This window comes from Jaculus jaculus, chromosome 10, assembly GCF_020740685.1.
Source record: "Jaculus jaculus isolate mJacJac1 chromosome 10, mJacJac1.mat.Y.cur, whole genome shotgun sequence".
In the NCBI taxonomy this organism is placed as follows: Eukaryota; Metazoa; Chordata; class Mammalia; order Rodentia; family Dipodidae; genus Jaculus; species Jaculus jaculus.
The window spans coordinates 94,285,807-94,303,734 of NC_059111.1; the positions used below are offsets into that span (position 1 = coordinate 94,285,807).

Consider the following 17,928-nt stretch of genomic DNA (forward strand, 5'->3'; position numbering starts at 1 on the left):
AGTAGAGCCAAGGAGACCCTAGAAGGGAAATGTGAGTCACAGGTGCTTCCTGGAAACCATGGAAACTGAAGGCAAGTATGAGTCCAAGTAGGAGGGGCTGGATTTGAATCCAGCGCCACCCTCTGTCAGTCACGCCGCCAGGGTGCGCTACCGGGTCTTTCCAAGCTGCATTCCAGTGTAAACTAACCTCAGAAAGCAGTTGCCACTAACATTTGCTCCCCAACTTGATGGGGTGGTCCCTACCCTTGGATCCTGGGAAGGCAAGAAAGGGCTGTGTCTACTAGGCCTAAGTCATACCCCCACTAAAGCAGGCATGATTAGAGGCTCTTGGGAACTTTAAGCTAATGTACACAAAGGTGCCAGCAAAGTAACCTATACACAGTAGGCAACCTTTAAACGCGAGCTGCCACTAATACACACTCTCCTACCTTTCTCCTGTACAAACTCTGTTATTTTATTGAGACACAATGAAGGATGCAACGCTGCCATATGACAGATGATGGATTTTGCCCACATGGACAACAATGAAGAAATAAAGACACATAAAGTAATGAGAGGGAGGCTTCAGTGAGGACAGAAAGACAGGAAGAGTGTAATGACTTAGATAGACATAGCAAGGGAGAGTCTGCCATGCAAAACATTTAGGGTCCAAGTGCTCTGACCATTGGGCTGGCATAGGAATCCAATGCATCTCCAGTGTTCAACGAGAGGGCAAAGAAGGAGTCTGAGTGTGAACATGTATAAAGCAAGCAGAAGGCAGAAGGGCAAGTGAAAGTGCCTGGGCTTCATGTTAAAACTAACTTAAAAGCCATTATTAGGTTTGGAGAAAAGAAACCAACAAAGATCAAAATATGGGCTGCAGAGATGGCTTCATGGTTAAGGTACTTGCCTGCTAAGCCTAAGAACACAGGTTCAATTCCCCAGTATCCACATAAGCATCTGGAGTTTGTTTGCAATGGCTAGAGGCCCTGGAACACACATATTCTCCACACCAACCCCCCCACACACACACACCAAACTTAAAACAATAGAAAACAAAACCCCCTGGGGCTTATATGTGAGATAAAGTATCACTAATTGTGCAGCACCTTTCTATAAATTGTATGTGCATACATATGTATATTAGGCACTCCAATCATATATGGTTACCAGTTTTCAGAGTTGAGTTCTTGGTCCCCAGAATAATAAGCAAGGCCAGTTGAAGGGCAAGCAAGCAAAAGCAGAGCTGAGAGATGGCTTAGTGGTTAAAGGCATTTGCTTGCAAAGCTTGCCAGCCTGTGTTCAATTCCCCAAGCATCCACATAAAGTCAGATGCAAACAGTGGCTCATGTGTCTGTCATTTGTTTGAGATTCTGGAGCATCCATATATATATATATATATATATATATATATATATATATATATATATATATATATATGTGCAAGTTCTAAAAACAGAAAGTGAAAGGAAAACACAGTGTTAGAAAGGGGTCCCAGAAAACAGACTATGTACTAGGGCTTTCATGTCCTGAGGACAGGTCTGTGCTCAGGCCACATAGAAGTTAGGTATCAAGGTGGAATGAGCTTAACTGGTTAAGTCAAAATGTGCACAGAGGGCTTTGACTGGTTGGTGGGTCAACAGGAAGAGTGGGGACCCAAACAGAGCTCACTGGTGGGGGAGGGACAAGCCTGCCAAAAATCCCTAGAAGGAGGAAGGGAGAAGCAGGAAGAGAACCAAGAGCTGCCCCTTATTGCAGTTTTGATTACTCAGGTTTAGGTTCAGACTGGAGTTGTCTTCTAGTCTCACCAGGGCCTGTGTCCCTAGCTAGCCCCCTAGACCAGAAGGTTTTTTGCTCTTCAGCTCTTTCAATGTAATGTCCACAAATAAATAAATAGCATCCACATTTAAAATACATACACTTTTTAAGCTTACTGAGACTTCATTGTAAAAGAAAGAAAAATAAAATACAAGGTACAACATGGCTCCTGCAGACAACTCCGTGAAAGTACAGTGAAAAATGACAATGATTGTGCCAGTGTTCTCAACCTCAGCTATGGACATTTTCAACAGGACAATTCTTTGTGATAAGAGGCTGTCCTGTTCCTTGAAGCATATTTGGCAGATCATTGGACCACACCTGTCAGATGCCACTATCCCCAGTGTTGTGTGTGACAACCTAAAGGGTCATGGCCAAATGCCCCATGAAAGAAGGAAGCAATGTCCCCACAGGTAAGAACTACTGACTTCCACTAAGGTGGGAGTGGAGACAGGGAGAGGTAATGAACATGATACCAGGGCCCAACTCACTGGAAGAGGGAAGGCATAATAAACACAAAGGCAGGAAAAAGGAAAGAAGAGTAATTCATAATCAAATTTCTGATGTCACCTTCATCTTCTGTTAAACAAACCGTATTCACATTTTAACAGCTGCAAGAGCTTGCTAAGAAAAACATATATAACGTTATTACAAGTTACAGAAACTCACTTGAATAATAGTTTGCGCTTCTTTTCTTAAATTCTATAAAAATTGAATTGCACATTGACAGATTTATAAAAATGCACAATTTCCAACAAAATCTACAGAAATATTAATCTTCATCTGCTATGACAGTATTTTGACAGTTACTTCAAAATATAGTCATATGAATTAAAACACAAAAACACCAAAAAAGTCTTTTCATTTGCAAATCTTTTTGAACTAAATTCCTCATTTATTGTGCTCCATAATCACGGCATAGCTGGCCATATAAAAACATAAGTCTTCAGTACTCGACCTGAAGGAGGTTCATGTCGGGGACACACAGACATCTAACAGGAAAACCAGGTAGGACAGAAACCATCTTGGCAGCTGCGATACAGACAAGCGAAGCGACGAGTGAGTCTGTAGCTGCCTGGCTTCCAGTCCCCATTCCTGTCCTTTCTGGCAGTAAGACGACAGGTGATTTCAACTGGTGAATTCCTCTGTGCTTTGACCACTGTACCCACAGAGTAAGATACCAGTGGGTCAGATTCTGCCTCACAGACACAGAGAGGATAAGAAAGTACATATGGTGCTTGGAAAAGAGGGTTCAAACCAGTGTGAGCTGTTGCTACAACATGTGACTGGTTGTTATCCTGACACGAGCAATATCAATTGTCCTAGGCAAAGATGGGGTGGTACGGGGTGTTTTGTTCTGTTTTGTTTGAAGCAGGGTCTTACCCTAGCCCAGGCTGGCCTTAACTCAAATTCCCAGCAATTCCCCTACCTCTGCCTCCTGAGTGCTGGGATTAAAAGTGTATGCCACTGTCCCTGCCTTTGAAAAGTTGGGGTTTGTTGCTGCTTTTCCTAAGACACAGTTTCCCTATGTAGCTCAAACTGGCCTTCAACTCTTGATTCTCAGGCCTCCAGTGATGGGATTACAGGCATGCACCACCACCAGGCCAGTCTGGGAAAGTATTCTTTTTTTTGGGGGGGGGGGGGAGGGCTGGAAGGATGGGGGAGAGCAGTTTACACAGCATTACTGACTCTTGTTCTCTTTAAAAGTAAGGTAATATGGGACCCCCGCAGCCCTAGCAATGGCCAGGCAGCATAGCTTCAGGAAGGTTCTTTGGCACCTTGGCCTGCAGCAACAGCACAGGGCACCAAGATGCCCAAGAGGAAGGGCAGCTCGGCAGAAGGCCTAGCGAAGGGCAGACGAGTCCAAGTGCAGGTCGGCCAGGCTGTCCGCAAAAGTGGAAGCTAAGCAAACCTATTATTTAAAAAAAGCAGAGGGAAAGGATAAACCTTCAGACAAAAAAGTGCAGGCAAAGGGAAGAGGGGAGCAAAGGGCAAGCAGACCGAGTGACCCAGCCAGAGACTGATGACTGAGCAGAGAGGCGAGGGGCGAGGAAGCCCGGCCTCTGAGGCAGCGGAGATAAAGGGGCCCCTGGCAGCCAGCGCAGGCCTCCCTTCTGGGACAAGCCACAGGAATGTTTTTATCAACTATTTTGTAAATGCAAGTTGCTTAGTAGCTCTAGAAACATTTTTTAAAAGGAGGAAATCTCACCTCACCCTGTGTTTTAAGTGTCAATGACTTTTCTAAAGAGGTGAAATCATTTGCTGGTTGTTTATTTTTGGATACAAGCAGAAAACAGTGGGATATTGAATTATGGGAGGCTTTGACTGTCTTGGGTGTCAGCTCAACATTCCATAGTTGGGGGTCAGTTTTATATCCTACAATACAAAGCATGCTAAATAGCAATTTGGAGTCACATTTGTGCATTTAATTTGTCTTGAATACTTTCTGTTATTCCTAGTCTGTTTTTAGTAGATTCATTTCCTTAAAAAAAAAAAGGCAAAAAGCCACTCCTTGGTCACTGCCCTGTTAGTACTGTGTGCTCTGTGACATCTCCAGTTGTGGTAGTCCAGTGTTCCTAATGATTTTGATAATGCACTGTGAATGATGAAAAAAATTGTGTTTGCAGTATATGTGATGCTAAAATTGTGGATCAGTAGGAGGTGAGCAGAGGCTGTAAGCATTTGAAGATGCTTGTGTATAAGAGCCTCTTAAGGAAAAACACCTCTAAGACTGAAGCCGGGTGTCAATGGAATAACTTCTGAGGAAACAACACATGGTCTTTACATTTTTGGTATATGTGCTAAGACTTGTGTGCAACTGAAATGTTTGTGTACTCTTCCTCAGCACCAATAAAACTATTAAAATAAAAAAGTATATGTAGCATTGCTAACAATACATTTGCCCCAGGATTTCTCTGCAGAAGTGACTTTATGAGGAGTGAGGAAGGAGAAGAAGCATACTTTGTTGGTAATTTTTCTACAGAGCAACATTTTTTTCAGTAGTTTGAGGAATGACCTTTCTTTGTCAAACCTACTTGGTTCTATACAAATAATAAAAGAGTTGCAGAAACCCTGTTAGATAATGGCTTTTTAATTAATACACATTTCTCACATTAAATCTGTGGTTTCAGTGACTTTATTTTTTTTTTAAGACAGTTTTTTTTTTTTATTATAATCAGCACTCGCAAAAATGGAGCTGGGAAAGAAGAAATTTAAGTGATCCATTTTAAAGAGGTCATATTGGAACTTGGATTTAACTCACTGGTTGGAATACTTACATGTCTAACTTCCATTTTTACACTTTATGCTTGATTTTAAAAAAATCATATTAAAATCATCTTAATGAGACAAATTGAAAATTTTTCCGAATGAAATAAAATAGTTGAAGCCTGGAGAATCCAAATAGGTTAAGTGCAAGGAAGCAATTGTAAACATGAATAAACTGTTCCTATACTGGCTCCACATAACGTCAATGGAGAAATTCAGTATTTCAGTTCAACAGCAAATTCACCAGCAGCTAATGTTTTGTTTGTTTGTTTGTTTGTTTGTTTTTCAAGACAGGGTCTCACTCTAGCTCAAGGCCAACCTGGAATTCACAGTTCACAATTTAGTCTTATGCCTCCTGAGTGCTGGGATTAAAGGCATGGGCCACCATGCCCGGCTAGCAGCTAACTTCTTAATTGATTAAAAAACTTAAGTTATGAACCAAATGTGATGACTCTGACCTTCATATGAAAAGAAAACAGTAGTAACAAACACTATGAGCCAAATATCCAACACATTAAGTAATATAACCAATACGAAAATAACAGAATAATCAGTTTCCTGATTTTGTTTTTAAGTCTAAGGATGAATACAGGAAGAGAAATGCAAAATGTCTTCCCTTCTCCAACCAGTAGTGATTAATTGTTGCACCTTGCTACTGCTTCCTGACTCCAGGAGGGAGGCTGAAAGATTCCTTTGGAAGTGCCCAAGTTGCTCCATGGAAATGACAAGGCTCAGCACACTGCTGGCACATGTGACCAAAAGAACATCCTCACCTCTACATTGCACCAAAGGGAGCCATCTGCTCTGGAATATCCCCCACCATGCTATTCAGAAAACGAACCCAATCTGAAGTCAAAGAACTGAGCTAACAAGAAATTCAAAGTGTACCCTTACCAAAAACATGCACACAAACAGGCATGGACTTCCAGGCTAGATTTCAAAAGGAAGAGGGAAGGGGTTATTACTTAAACAACAGAACATGCCACTGTTGGGAAGTATAACCCTAAAATAAAACTGAAGTGTGATTGACAAACAGGTTGCCTGCGCCCCATTCAGCTCAGGCTCACTGGGCAAAGCAGGTCCTGTGCGTCCGCCTGCGCGGTGAGCCTCCTCCTCACATTTTCCGCGCTGCAGAATTCTAGCACAGGCCTGGCAGGACAGCGGCTGGGCTGCACAAGGAGCAGGACTGAGATCAGCCAGGGCCAGGCCCAACTCGGGTACACCACTGCTCACAAAAGATAGACTTCTGGCCTTAAGGAAACAGACATCAGGCCATAGACCACCCATCTTCTAAAACAGAACAGACCGAGTCTACTCAGTAAGTGCTTTTTGGATTAGAAAAACGCCCTCCTCACCCACTAGAAGTGCATCCTGAATAAAGACCCAGTTTAGCATCAGCACCTACAGGTTAACCACCAGCTCTCTGGGAAGAAAACGTGGGGGACGGGCTAACCACGCTTTCATCCCACACACCTCGCAGCAGCCAGCAGGTACTTCCACTGCCGGCTTTGTCAGGGCCTCTGAATAGCGTCTCTATGATGGTGAGAAACAACAGAACACCTTCACCTTCCAACAGGCTAAGCAGAGCTACAGCCCGTCTAATTCCAGTGAGGTTCTGCTGCTATCTGAAAAACTGTGCATAGTCCATCTCAGTCAGCCGAAGTTAAGACAGTGCTGTAGCTGAGCACTAACAGATCAAGACACACTAAATGATATATGCAGAGTATATTAAAACGCCCTCTCCCACCCCAAAACAAGAAAAAGAAAAAGAAACCTGAAGCCAGGCATGCTGGTATACACCTTTAATCCCAGCACTCTTTAATCCCAGCAGAGGTAGGAGGATCAACGAAAATTCAAGGCCACCCTGAAACTACATAGTGAATGCCAGGGAAGCCTGGGCCAGAGTGAGCCCCTACCTCAAAAAAACAAAAAAGAGAAAAAAAGAAAAGAAAACCTAGATTGCTCCAGGTAATGGAGAAACTTCAACACTGACTGCTACAATAGAACAACACAATGGAGTATTAGCTGCCTCAAACTTACACACACACACACACACACACACACACACACACACACACACCCCAATGCTGGCAAAAAATGACTTCAGACGCTATGCTTTATGAGGAAAAAAAAAACGCCATAATTACTGTCAAAAGAAACATCTGAAGAATAAGTGGTTGAACATCACTGCTGCTATTACGAGTGAGAAAGTTACAGATGTCAACGGCATGCTTGATTGACTTTGGTTTTCCAGGTTTTAGATTCCACTATGTAAAAATAGCTTCTTAAATAGGATTCAGAGTCGGATTCCACAGCAGCAGAGCATCAAGAGAAAATAAAATTGCATTTGAAAAACATAGTAAGGAGACATGCATAAAACACAAAGTGGATAATCCAGCCTTCTACAATGGTTAATTAGAGAAAAGCAGTTACTGTGTTAAAAACAGAGACAAGCCACTTGAGTAAACCCGATGAAAGCAGCAAAGCAGTTCCGGTACCCAGCATGCACACACCCCACACTGCAGATCATCGGTGGCGAACATGCACACCACATGGTCTTCCTACTACACTCAACACGTCAGCCTTTATCCACCTTGAAGCAGAAGGAAATGGAATGTGTGGGCATAAAACAGTATCAATGTGATAAGCAGCAGCAGAAGAAGAAATCAGCAAAAATGAAGATTACTAAAAATAATGTAAGAGACTGGGGAGTTTATACTCCAGAAGCAGCTCATACATGAAAGGTGCAATGGAGGCAAAGCTAACATGTCACCACTCCCTGAGATGGGGACCACATGCTGGGAGACATGGCACAGCAGGGAGGTATAGGCCACAACTGAATATCAACTGTGTGTCACTGAAGAAATGAATCAGCAGTGTAACTAATGTCTTTGAATATTAGGAGTGAAATTCATTTGCCCATGTCAGTTCAGACTGACATCATATACATACATACATATACATATATGTATATACATATACATATGTATATGTATGTATGTGTATAAGTATATGTATACATATATGTGCATATAGACATATGTGTGTATGCATGTATGTATGCATGTATGTATAGTCTGTGAAAGCTAGAAAAGGCTATGCTGCGTGCAGTTCAATGGGAGAGAGAAATTACCAGTGAAGATACTCAACAGTGGACACTCCAAGTCTTAAATTTGGCCAGCCAGGCCAAATGAGCTAATGGGTGCAATAGTGGCATGTCTGTTATAGGGGAAACCAACCACCTTCTAATTTGACTGGAAGCCCACTCCATGGGCGGGAATACATCCCTGATACTGAAAATCTACAACAGGGGTAGTCATGAGTCCTAGAGGTATAACGTCTGCTGCTGTCTGGCTAAATGTATATACCATGCTCACCAAACTGCCCAGTAAGCACTTCTCTTAATGTTCATACCCATACACTAATTCTACTCTCACTTAGGGTTAGAGAAACTTCTCTTTTCAGATAGCAGTGACCGTGGGATGACTCAGAAGGTGCGGAGAAGTGACAGAGGAGTGTTCAGCACTGAAATATCTTTATCACACCTCCCAAAGCTCAGGGTCCATTGCAGAAGAGGTGGTGGAAAGAGCCAAAGGAAGAGTAGGACTCCTTACAAGGTGCTCCTCCAGACACAAAATGGGCTGGATATCCTCACAGTGCCTGACACTACCTATACAAGACCATCATAATAGGAGGAAAAGATCATGACATCAAAATATAAAAGAGACTAATTGAGAAGGGAAGGGGATATGATGGAGAGTGGAGTTTCAAAGGGAAAAGTGGGAGGGGGGAGTTACCAGGGGTTATTGTCTATAATTATGGAAATTGTCAATAAAAAAATAAATTAAATTTTAAAAATACCGCCTGCAAACTGATTTTTTAATTTTTTATTTTTATTTATTTATTTGAGAGACAGACAGAGAGAAATAGAGAGAAACTGGGCATTGCTAGGGCCTCCAGCCACTGCAAACGAACTCCAGATGCGTGTGCCCCCTTGTGCATCTGGCTAACGTGGGTCCTGGGGAATCGAGCCTCGAACTGGGGTCCTTAGGCTTCACAGGTAAGCACTTAACCACTAAGCCATCTCTCCAGCCCTGCAAACTGATTTCTTAATGTCACTTCAAACACTACACTCTTATGATAGGCCCTCCCTGATAAATATTAGTTATTAATTGTACTTGTTCTTCAGAGTACTTTTGTATTTTTCTTAAATTGTATTATTTATTTATTTTATTTATGAGGGGAGGGAAATAGAGAGAATGGGCACACCAGGGCATCTGGCTTACATGGGTCCTGGGGAAATGGAACCCTGAGTCCTTTGGCTTTGCAGGCAAGCACCTTAACCACTAAGTCATCTCTCCAGCCCTTCCTTCAATTATCTATCTAGAAAGTGCATGTAGGTTGAGGGTACAAAATTTTCCTGACTGTATAATTTTATCTATAATAGGAAAATAGAGTTCAGCACTATACTACATTAAAACAAAAATTTATGCCAGGTGTCTCAAGTCAAAAGTTAAAGACATAGGCTGGGGATACACCAGCATATAGTGAGGATCAGCAGCAGCATTCATACCTAGCATATATGAGGCCCTACGTTCAATCCCCAGTATCATGCCCCCACAACTTATTTCTGTTCTTGTTTTACTATAATGGAGAATATGCACATGCTATAGTTCATTACGATAACAAAATATCTGAAGAAGGCTCATAGTTTTAAAGATTCAAAGGCATAGCACACAAAATAGTTTCATTCTAGTAAGGACCTTTGGGCAGCTGGTATCATAGCAAGAATGTGTATTACACAGAGAAACGGCATGACCAAACAGAAAAGCAAGACAGAGATTCAGACCAGGCTTGCTTTTACAGCAACTCACCCTTGCTAAACTCAAAGGTTGAATGAGAGACATCTTCCTTAATCACTTCAAAGGGCAGTGTCTTCTCAAACACCTCCCACTAGGACAGGCTAAAGAGTTCATCACCTTCCACATGGTTCCAGACCCAATCGGCAACATGTGACTACTTGGGGGCAAACCACATCTCAACCACCCATAGTATTAGAAAAATAACTTGTTCCGGTGAGTCATTTAATTGATCAACTGTTTGTAACAAGCACCATGATCAAGTACACAATTTGTTACATTACATATTTTAAACATGACTATAACCACACAGGCCTGGTTTGTATTGAGCTAACTTTCTCTTTCACTCTATCTTTGTTTCACCCACCAAACATTGAATACTTAATAATAAAATCAAGAGAAATCATTAAATATAATGATTGAAACAAAAGAACCATCCCTGTCAACTTCACTAGTATGAGACACTAGAAAGTACAATTAAGTTTTAGGTTGCAAGTATGCACTCATTCTGCTATCAACAGAAAACATAAATGGGGCTGTACTTGGAATCAGATAGCTGATAAAAATTTATGGGGAATTTATTAACCTACTTGTTAAACTGAGTTATTTTAAGAGTTACAGATCTAATGTAATTTTCCCAATAATTAAAACTGAGGCCACATCTCAACTAATGTCCCATTTAAAAATAACAGGCAAGAAATCTTAGCTAGAGTATAGTTACTTCTTGACTTTTTTTTCTCATTTTTTGTTCATTTTTATTTATTTATTTGAGAGTGACAGAGAAAGAGGCAGAGAGAGAGAGAAAAAGAAAGAATGGGCATGCCAGGACTTCCAGCCACTGCAAACGAACTACAGAAGCATGCGCCCCCTTTGTGCATCTGACTAACATGGGACCTGGGGAATTGAGCCTCGAATGGGGATCCTTAGGCTTCACAGGCAAGGAGGATGTCCTTGAGTTCAAGGCCAGCCTGGGCTAGGTTCAGACCCTATCTTGGGGGTGGGGGACTTTAAAAATAATTCTATAAAGAGAAATATGACAATGAAACTTAATCCCCAAATCTTTTCCAAACAAATTTATTTGAAATTATTGTGTCTATGCACCTATGTTGCAGCAAACTGGTTGACAAAGTGTGGATTTAAGGGGAAAAGAGAAGACTTGGCCCCAGGATATGTATAGGTTACAGTATAATGGCATGAGGAACCACTTTGTGAAACTGCTTGCAAGTCTCTATTCAAATTTAAACAACACACAACACTCCAAAGAGTTGCTTTTAAAACACTGAGCAGAAATCTTCCTTAATGCTTTTGCTAAAGTATTCTTTCTGGTGAGGGGGAAAAAACAGCTATTGATTTTTCTAAGAACTATCACATAGAACATGGGGGGGGGGTGCAAAATTTGACAGCTGGAAGTTTTCATGAAGAAGGCTTCAAACAAAGCATTTTTTAAAAGAAAATATAATGGCTCTATCACCCTCTGCCCTTTTAAAAGGTGACAGAAAGTAAATTCGTTATCAATAGTCATTTGTGGAGGTTACAAGCCAAATTGCCACCCTCATTCCACATGAGATATTAAATTGGCTCTCACTGGCACCTTTCATTCAGCTCATCTGCCCTTGCCCTCTCCCTCTCCTCTCCCTCTCCCTCTCCCTCTCCCTCTCCCTCTCCCTCTCCCTCTCCCTCTCCCTCTCCCTCTCCCTCTCCCTCTCCCTCTCTTTCATGGCCCAGAGCAGAGCAAAGGAAATGCACACACAAGCACCCATTTTAATAAAAGTGACTTTAGGAGCTGGAAAGATGGCTTAGAAGTTAAGACACTTGCCTGCAAAACCCAAGGGCCCAGGTTCGACTCCCCAGAACCCACATAAGCCAGTTCAATAAGGTGTGCCCATATTCATTCATTCATTCATTTATTCTCACTCTCTTTCTCTATCATAAATAAACAAATAAAAATATATTTTAAAAAGAAAGTGATTTTACAAAAAAAAACCTGTGTGAAATACTATAAGCAAAATGTATTTGAATTTGACCAAAAACACTTTAAGAAAATATAATCTAATTAAAAATAAAATTTCAAAAGGTAAGAAATGCTACCATAACATATTAATTTACTATGTATCTTACTGAAAGTGATTTGAATTTTTAATATTTAAACTTTGCTATCAGATACATACATCCAGCAACCAACTCCAATTAAATAATTAGAAAGTGTTTCATGAAAAACTATTAGAATTGTTCACAGGCCCTTTTGACAGTACAAATTATATCTTCATTTTCTAAGTCCTAAGTCTTCTCAATTTCCTGAGAAAAAGGTAGGCTTATTGACAAATCATTTTCAGTTCCATATGCAAATTTGAGTAAGTTCAGCAGTATGTCAGGCAGGAAACATACTAGACAACATGTTTCTCTCACCTCATTTGGAGCATGAACTATTTCTGGCCCAAAGAGGTTAAATTATATGTTGAAGATCCTACAGCCAATGAGGACTATGATCCAGTGCGAGATTCCTCACGATAGCTTTCTCTAGTTAAGGGAGGGGGGTGCGACAACAAGCAAGTTTATACTAATCCTCGACTCATGGAGACATGTGCTTGCTCACAAGATAAAGACGCTCACATGACCGCATAACCATAATGTTCTGCACTGTGTGCAAATTTCAGAAACTGCACAGATGGGAAGCACTCCACTCTATCTTGGAATAAAATATATTCACACATTTTTATGAATAAGTATACACTTTAGACCTCCAAGAACTACTTTTCAAATGCGCCCTGCTTTGTTAGTGTTTATTTGCAAGGAGAGAGAGAAAGAAAGAAAGAATAAGAATATGGGCATTCTGGGGCCTTCCATCCATTGCAATGAACTCAAGACCAATGTGACACTTTTTGCATCTGGCTTTACATGGGTACTGGGTAACTGAACCATGGTCATTAGTATTTGAAAGCCAGCACCCTAACCACAGAGCCATCTCTCCAGCCCTGCACTGCTCTTTTTAAGTTCTCTGTCATTCTTTTTGAACCAGCACATGAGGAACTTAAAGGACCTACGTTACTGTCTATTAGTCCATTGCAGGCATGCAAACTTCATCTAGCAAGTACCCCACGATGGTCTTTGGTTGAGTTCAGCTCGCTACTACCTCTTCAGTGAGCATTCTGTTACCTATCATTCACTATTGTGTTAATAATGGCAATAAGAAGATGGAGAAAAATCTACTGTAATAAGGTGTTAAGGAATGGTTATCTCTGCATCATGAAATTACAGAGACCCTTCACTTTCAATTGCAAATTTTATAAGATCTTTTTGAATATATTATGAATTAGTACTACTTGTTAATCTAGCTATGTGCAACATATGATATTGTTACTTATATTATTCACATTAATGTATAGCAAAGGGCAATTTAATTTTCAATATTAAAATAGAATGACAGATTTAAAAATTCCTGAGGGACATGCAAAAACGACTTTTCAGATGTTGAGAAAACCCAGGGCACTCTTTTTACCTAGTAATTCTTAAGAGATACACTAATTTAGGGCTCTAAAAAGCATAATCCAAAACTAAGAATGGCCAAGTTCATATGTTCAGCACATTTTCAAGTTCAGCCTTGTACAAATAATGTGTTTTACTACAAGTATCCTTCTCAAAAAAACATTTGCTCTCACAGTAAGTGCAGCAAAACCCCACCACGGTGCACGGAACTCACCGCCTTTGACTTTCCGTCTCCTTTTTGGCTTGCTCCAAGGCCAGCTCCTCAGCAACTCTTCTTTTCAATTCATCATCAGAAACTAGAATCAGCAAAACAAAACCAGCAAAACATGAACAAGTGACTTGCTAAAAATAAATCCAAGATAAAAAAAACTGAGGGCAGGAGAGTTGGCTTAGCAGTTAAGGTGCTTGCCTGCAAAGCCTAAGGACCCAGGTTCGACTCTCCAGGACCCACGTAAGCCAGATGCACAAGGTGACGCATGTGCACAGATGGTGCATGTGTACAAGGTGGCACCCATATCTGGAAGTCATTTGCAGGTGCTAAGGCCCTGGCATGCCAATTTTCTGTCGCTTCATAAATAAAAAAATAAGTTTAAATTTAAAAAAATCTGAGGTCTATCTGGGTAAGCAAAGTTCTGCCAGGTGTTCAGTGTCTCCTTGGAACATCCTGAGCACTGTGCAGAAGCCCAATTAGTGCACTTCAGGAGTAATTTAATCAAGAGTCCCTTGGTGACCTAGAAACTTCTGCACCTGCCAAATTGTATAATAAACTCCAGGAGCTGCTTACCACTGAATGGGGACTAAACCATTAAATAGAAGGTCACTAAAATGATGCCCTAAAGTTAAAGAGAGGTCAGGCTGTCGGGGACTTTAGGGAAGAAAGTGATTCCACAAGCTTCTCACTTCAGTAATTAAATAGTTAACATAATCATTTATTACAGAGAGAATATTTACACTCATCTTCCCATGATTTATGAAAAATAGGCATTTTTGATTTATGGAAATTGGGGAAACCCAATTTTCCGAAATGCATGTCATTCAAATTCAAGTGCCAACAACTGCAGAGAGAGACAGAACAATGCTGAGAACACAGCTGGAGTTCCCTAAGTACCTGGGGACTTGATTGGAAACATCTGGCCTTTCCAATTAAAAGAGTGTACAATATGTCTTGTAGAAATTCTTAGCGCTATCATGGTAAATAACAGATAAATAAGCAAAAGCATCTCTTCGTCACTGAAACATATTCAAATGTGACCAAACACCTGGAAACGCTGGGAGACCCCAAGCACACCCAGAACCCGAGGATGAATTCAAAAGACTAGGCCCACGACATGGAAGGCTCCACTGTAGTGTTTCTGCCATCTGGATACAGAACTTGATGACATCAGATGTACCTGTGTCCGGGATGTTTTCACTCAGTTGTAGACTATCAGAAAATGGCAACCGATTCAAAGCACATCATCAGGGAAGTATAAAGAACCCACACAAGAGAGAAAAAAAAAAATTACAAATCAGAACTGACAACAGACTCACACCACAAGAATAAATTATATTTATATATATATATATATATATATATATATATATATATATATATATATATCACTCATAGCCAGAGTTCCCTGGGCCAGACTGTGTGCAGGCATGGTATAGAACCACAAGTGGACCTGAGGAGATAAATGACCCAGCGCACTCCACCCCAGCCCCAGCTGAAACCACGGAGGAACTGGGGAAATGAGCAAGAGAGCTGCTTCCTTGGTGAACCTGATATCAGCACAAGGGTGAAGGAGATAGACACTGAAGACACTCAACACCTACCAAACCAGAAATCCAAAGAGCAAAGCAGACTTACTTAAAACCCAACATAGCCCAGGAACTTTGCGCAAGAGGGTTGGAAAGATTGTCAGAGCCACAAGTTGAGACATTATGCACAGAGACATTGCCTCTTCCTCATAACTGACTGCTGCCCCCCACAATCCCCATAGGGTTGACCTGTATCCCCAATGAGGAGGGACTCTTAGGAAAAGGGACAGGGATGAGGGAAAGGACAGTACCAGCATGTGTTGTTTACATACTAAGTATGTCCATATCTAATAAAAAATAAATTTTAGGGCTGGAGAGATGGTTTAGCAATTAAGACATTTTCCCGAGAAGCCAAAGGACCCAGGTTCAATTCCCCAGGACCCAAGTAAGCCAGATGCACAATGGGCACATGCATCTAGAGTTTCTTTGCAGTGGCTACAGGCCCTAGTGTGCCCATTCTCTGTCTCTCTCTCTCTCTCCTCTCTCTGTCCCTCTCTCTCTCTCACTGCAAATAAATAAATAAAAATAAAAAAATATTTTTAAAAAACAATTTTTTAAAAAATTAAACATAAAATATAGTTTAAGTTCTCTTAAAAAAAAAATCTAAGGACCCAGACACATGTATAATAGCGCAGAAAAACACAAATCTATACTGTAATGATTTCCCCTCAGATATTAATATCATTTTAAATAATGACCTATGTAAAATAAAAACATTATAGCAGCATAAAGGTATTAAAAACAACTCACAGCAAATCTAGAAGATATTTAAAAATAGGCAAGGGGCATAAATTGGTATGCCTCGAAATGTATGCAAATAAGTGCATATATGACCATTGGGGTCTGACTTCACATAGATCTATATCTATATATTTCTATTCATAAGAATGCCCAAAACAGATAAAACAATAGGTACAGGAAATAGACTGGTAGCTGCCTGCAGAATGGCGGCAGAAAGTAGATGAGGACAGACATCTGGTGGGGACAGGATTTCTTTCGTTGTGTTTCGGGTCACTGTAGTGTGTGTGCACGTGTATGTTCTGATTTGGTTTGGTTGATTTGAGGTGCGTTCTTATTAAACAGGTTCTCACCAGGTAGCCCAGACTAGCCTGGAGCTCACACTCCTCCTGCCTCAGCCACCCAACATGCTCTAGATGAGATTATTTGACGGCAGCACTACTCTGGGAGTAAACTAAAGAGAAAGCTGTGTACTTTAAGTAACAAATACAGCTCCACATAGCGAGCGGTGGATTTAATAAAAAGAACACTGGCAGGGAAATCAGGAAGTAAAAGAAACACGTGTCTAATTCCCATCCAGTCACCTACAGTGCAGAGATGATAGCAAAGTTCCCAACCTTGCCGGGCAGTTTTCCTCCCAGATGATTCCCTTCTGCTCTGCCTCTTACATCACAGTGAAAGCATGAGAAAGAACCTTATCTCTGCTTGAAAAAGTCAAATTCTATGAAACTATATGGAGTTCAGCTTGCACCCCAGTTAATCTTAGTTGGTTTCTATTAATGGTTTTGAAATAATAACATCCCAGGAAGAATGGGCATGCTGTCAATCTATGCAAGGCTTGGAGTGACCAAGACCACAGAGACCACTCTGAGGCAAAGATGGAAGCTTTCAGTCAGGAGAAGCAGGAGCTGACAGGACTGACTCAAGCAAGAGTGGAGCACAGTCAACCAGATAGTGGCTTTATAGGGCTCTTCAGCTAGAGGAAGGTGAGGAAGGGAAAAGTTAAAAAAAAAAAGGCTCTTTAGGGGATATCTACCATAGGCAGGGTGTGACACCAAAACAGTAACCAGGCGACTTACAGGAAAGCATGGGGGGGGGGTCATTGTTAGGCCAGGAAGGGATGATGGCTGGGTGGTTTCTTGAGGAATGTGAATGACCCACTTCTTTGTGTCTGTTGACATCCTGCTATCTTTGATAACTCCATTTTGAGGAGCCCACCCTGACCTAACACATAAAATCACATGTCTGATCCTAGGATAGTTCAAATTGTAGTAGCTTTTTTTTTAACCCCCCCCCTCCCGCCAAGGAATAGTCAGTAAGATTCTCAAAGTTCATAACCAACTAAAACTCAGCTTCTGCAAGACCTCATACCAAGCCTAAGTATTAGGTGTCAAATAAGTTTTCCAAGTAAGTTAATAAAAGTCTCACATCTACTTTTTTTTGTTATTTTGAGTTGTTCTTCCAATTTTACTGGGATATAGTAGACAAAAAAAGCATTATATATTCAACATGATCATTTTGCATTTACATAAACTATATGATAATTACTGCAATAAATTAGCACATCAATTACCACATATGATTATCATTCTCGTAAGTGTCAAGTAAGGACCTAAAATCTGCTTACACCAAAATTCAAGTACACACATGATGAAGTCCGTGCTCCAAGACTTCACAATCCCTGTAGCACTCACTCATCTAGTTTGTCCTTTTCAAACCCCCTATTCCCAGCCCCTCCAAAGCCCCCACTGTGCTTCTGTGAGTTCAACATCTTAGATTCCATAGAAAAAGGAGATCAGGGCTGGAGAGATGGCTTAGCAGTTAAGCGCTTGCCTGTGAAGCCTAAGGACCCCAGTTCGAGGCTCGGTTCCCCAGGTCCCACATTAGCCAGATGCACAAGGGGGCGCACGCGTCTGGAGTTCGTTTGCAGAGGCTAGAAGCCCTGGCGCGTCCATTCTCTCTCTCTCCCTCTACCTGTCTTTCT

The 17,928-nt window shown here is 41.2% G+C and overlaps 1 protein-coding gene across 4 annotated transcripts in view; it reads right to left on the bottom strand.

Annotated features, from left to right (window-relative positions):
• The window catches only part of Chchd3 (coiled-coil-helix-coiled-coil-helix domain containing 3), a 290,084-nt gene that overhangs the window by 204,402 nt on the left and 67,754 nt on the right, over positions 1-17,928 (bottom strand). For all 4 annotated transcript variants that reach the window (XM_045161122.1, XM_045161120.1, XM_045161121.1 and 1 more), the window contains exon 3: positions 13,621-13,702. In XM_045161122.1, coding sequence (XP_045017057.1) covers positions 13,621-13,702 — 82 coding nt within the window. The remainder of the gene's footprint in view (positions 1-13,620; positions 13,703-17,928) is intronic.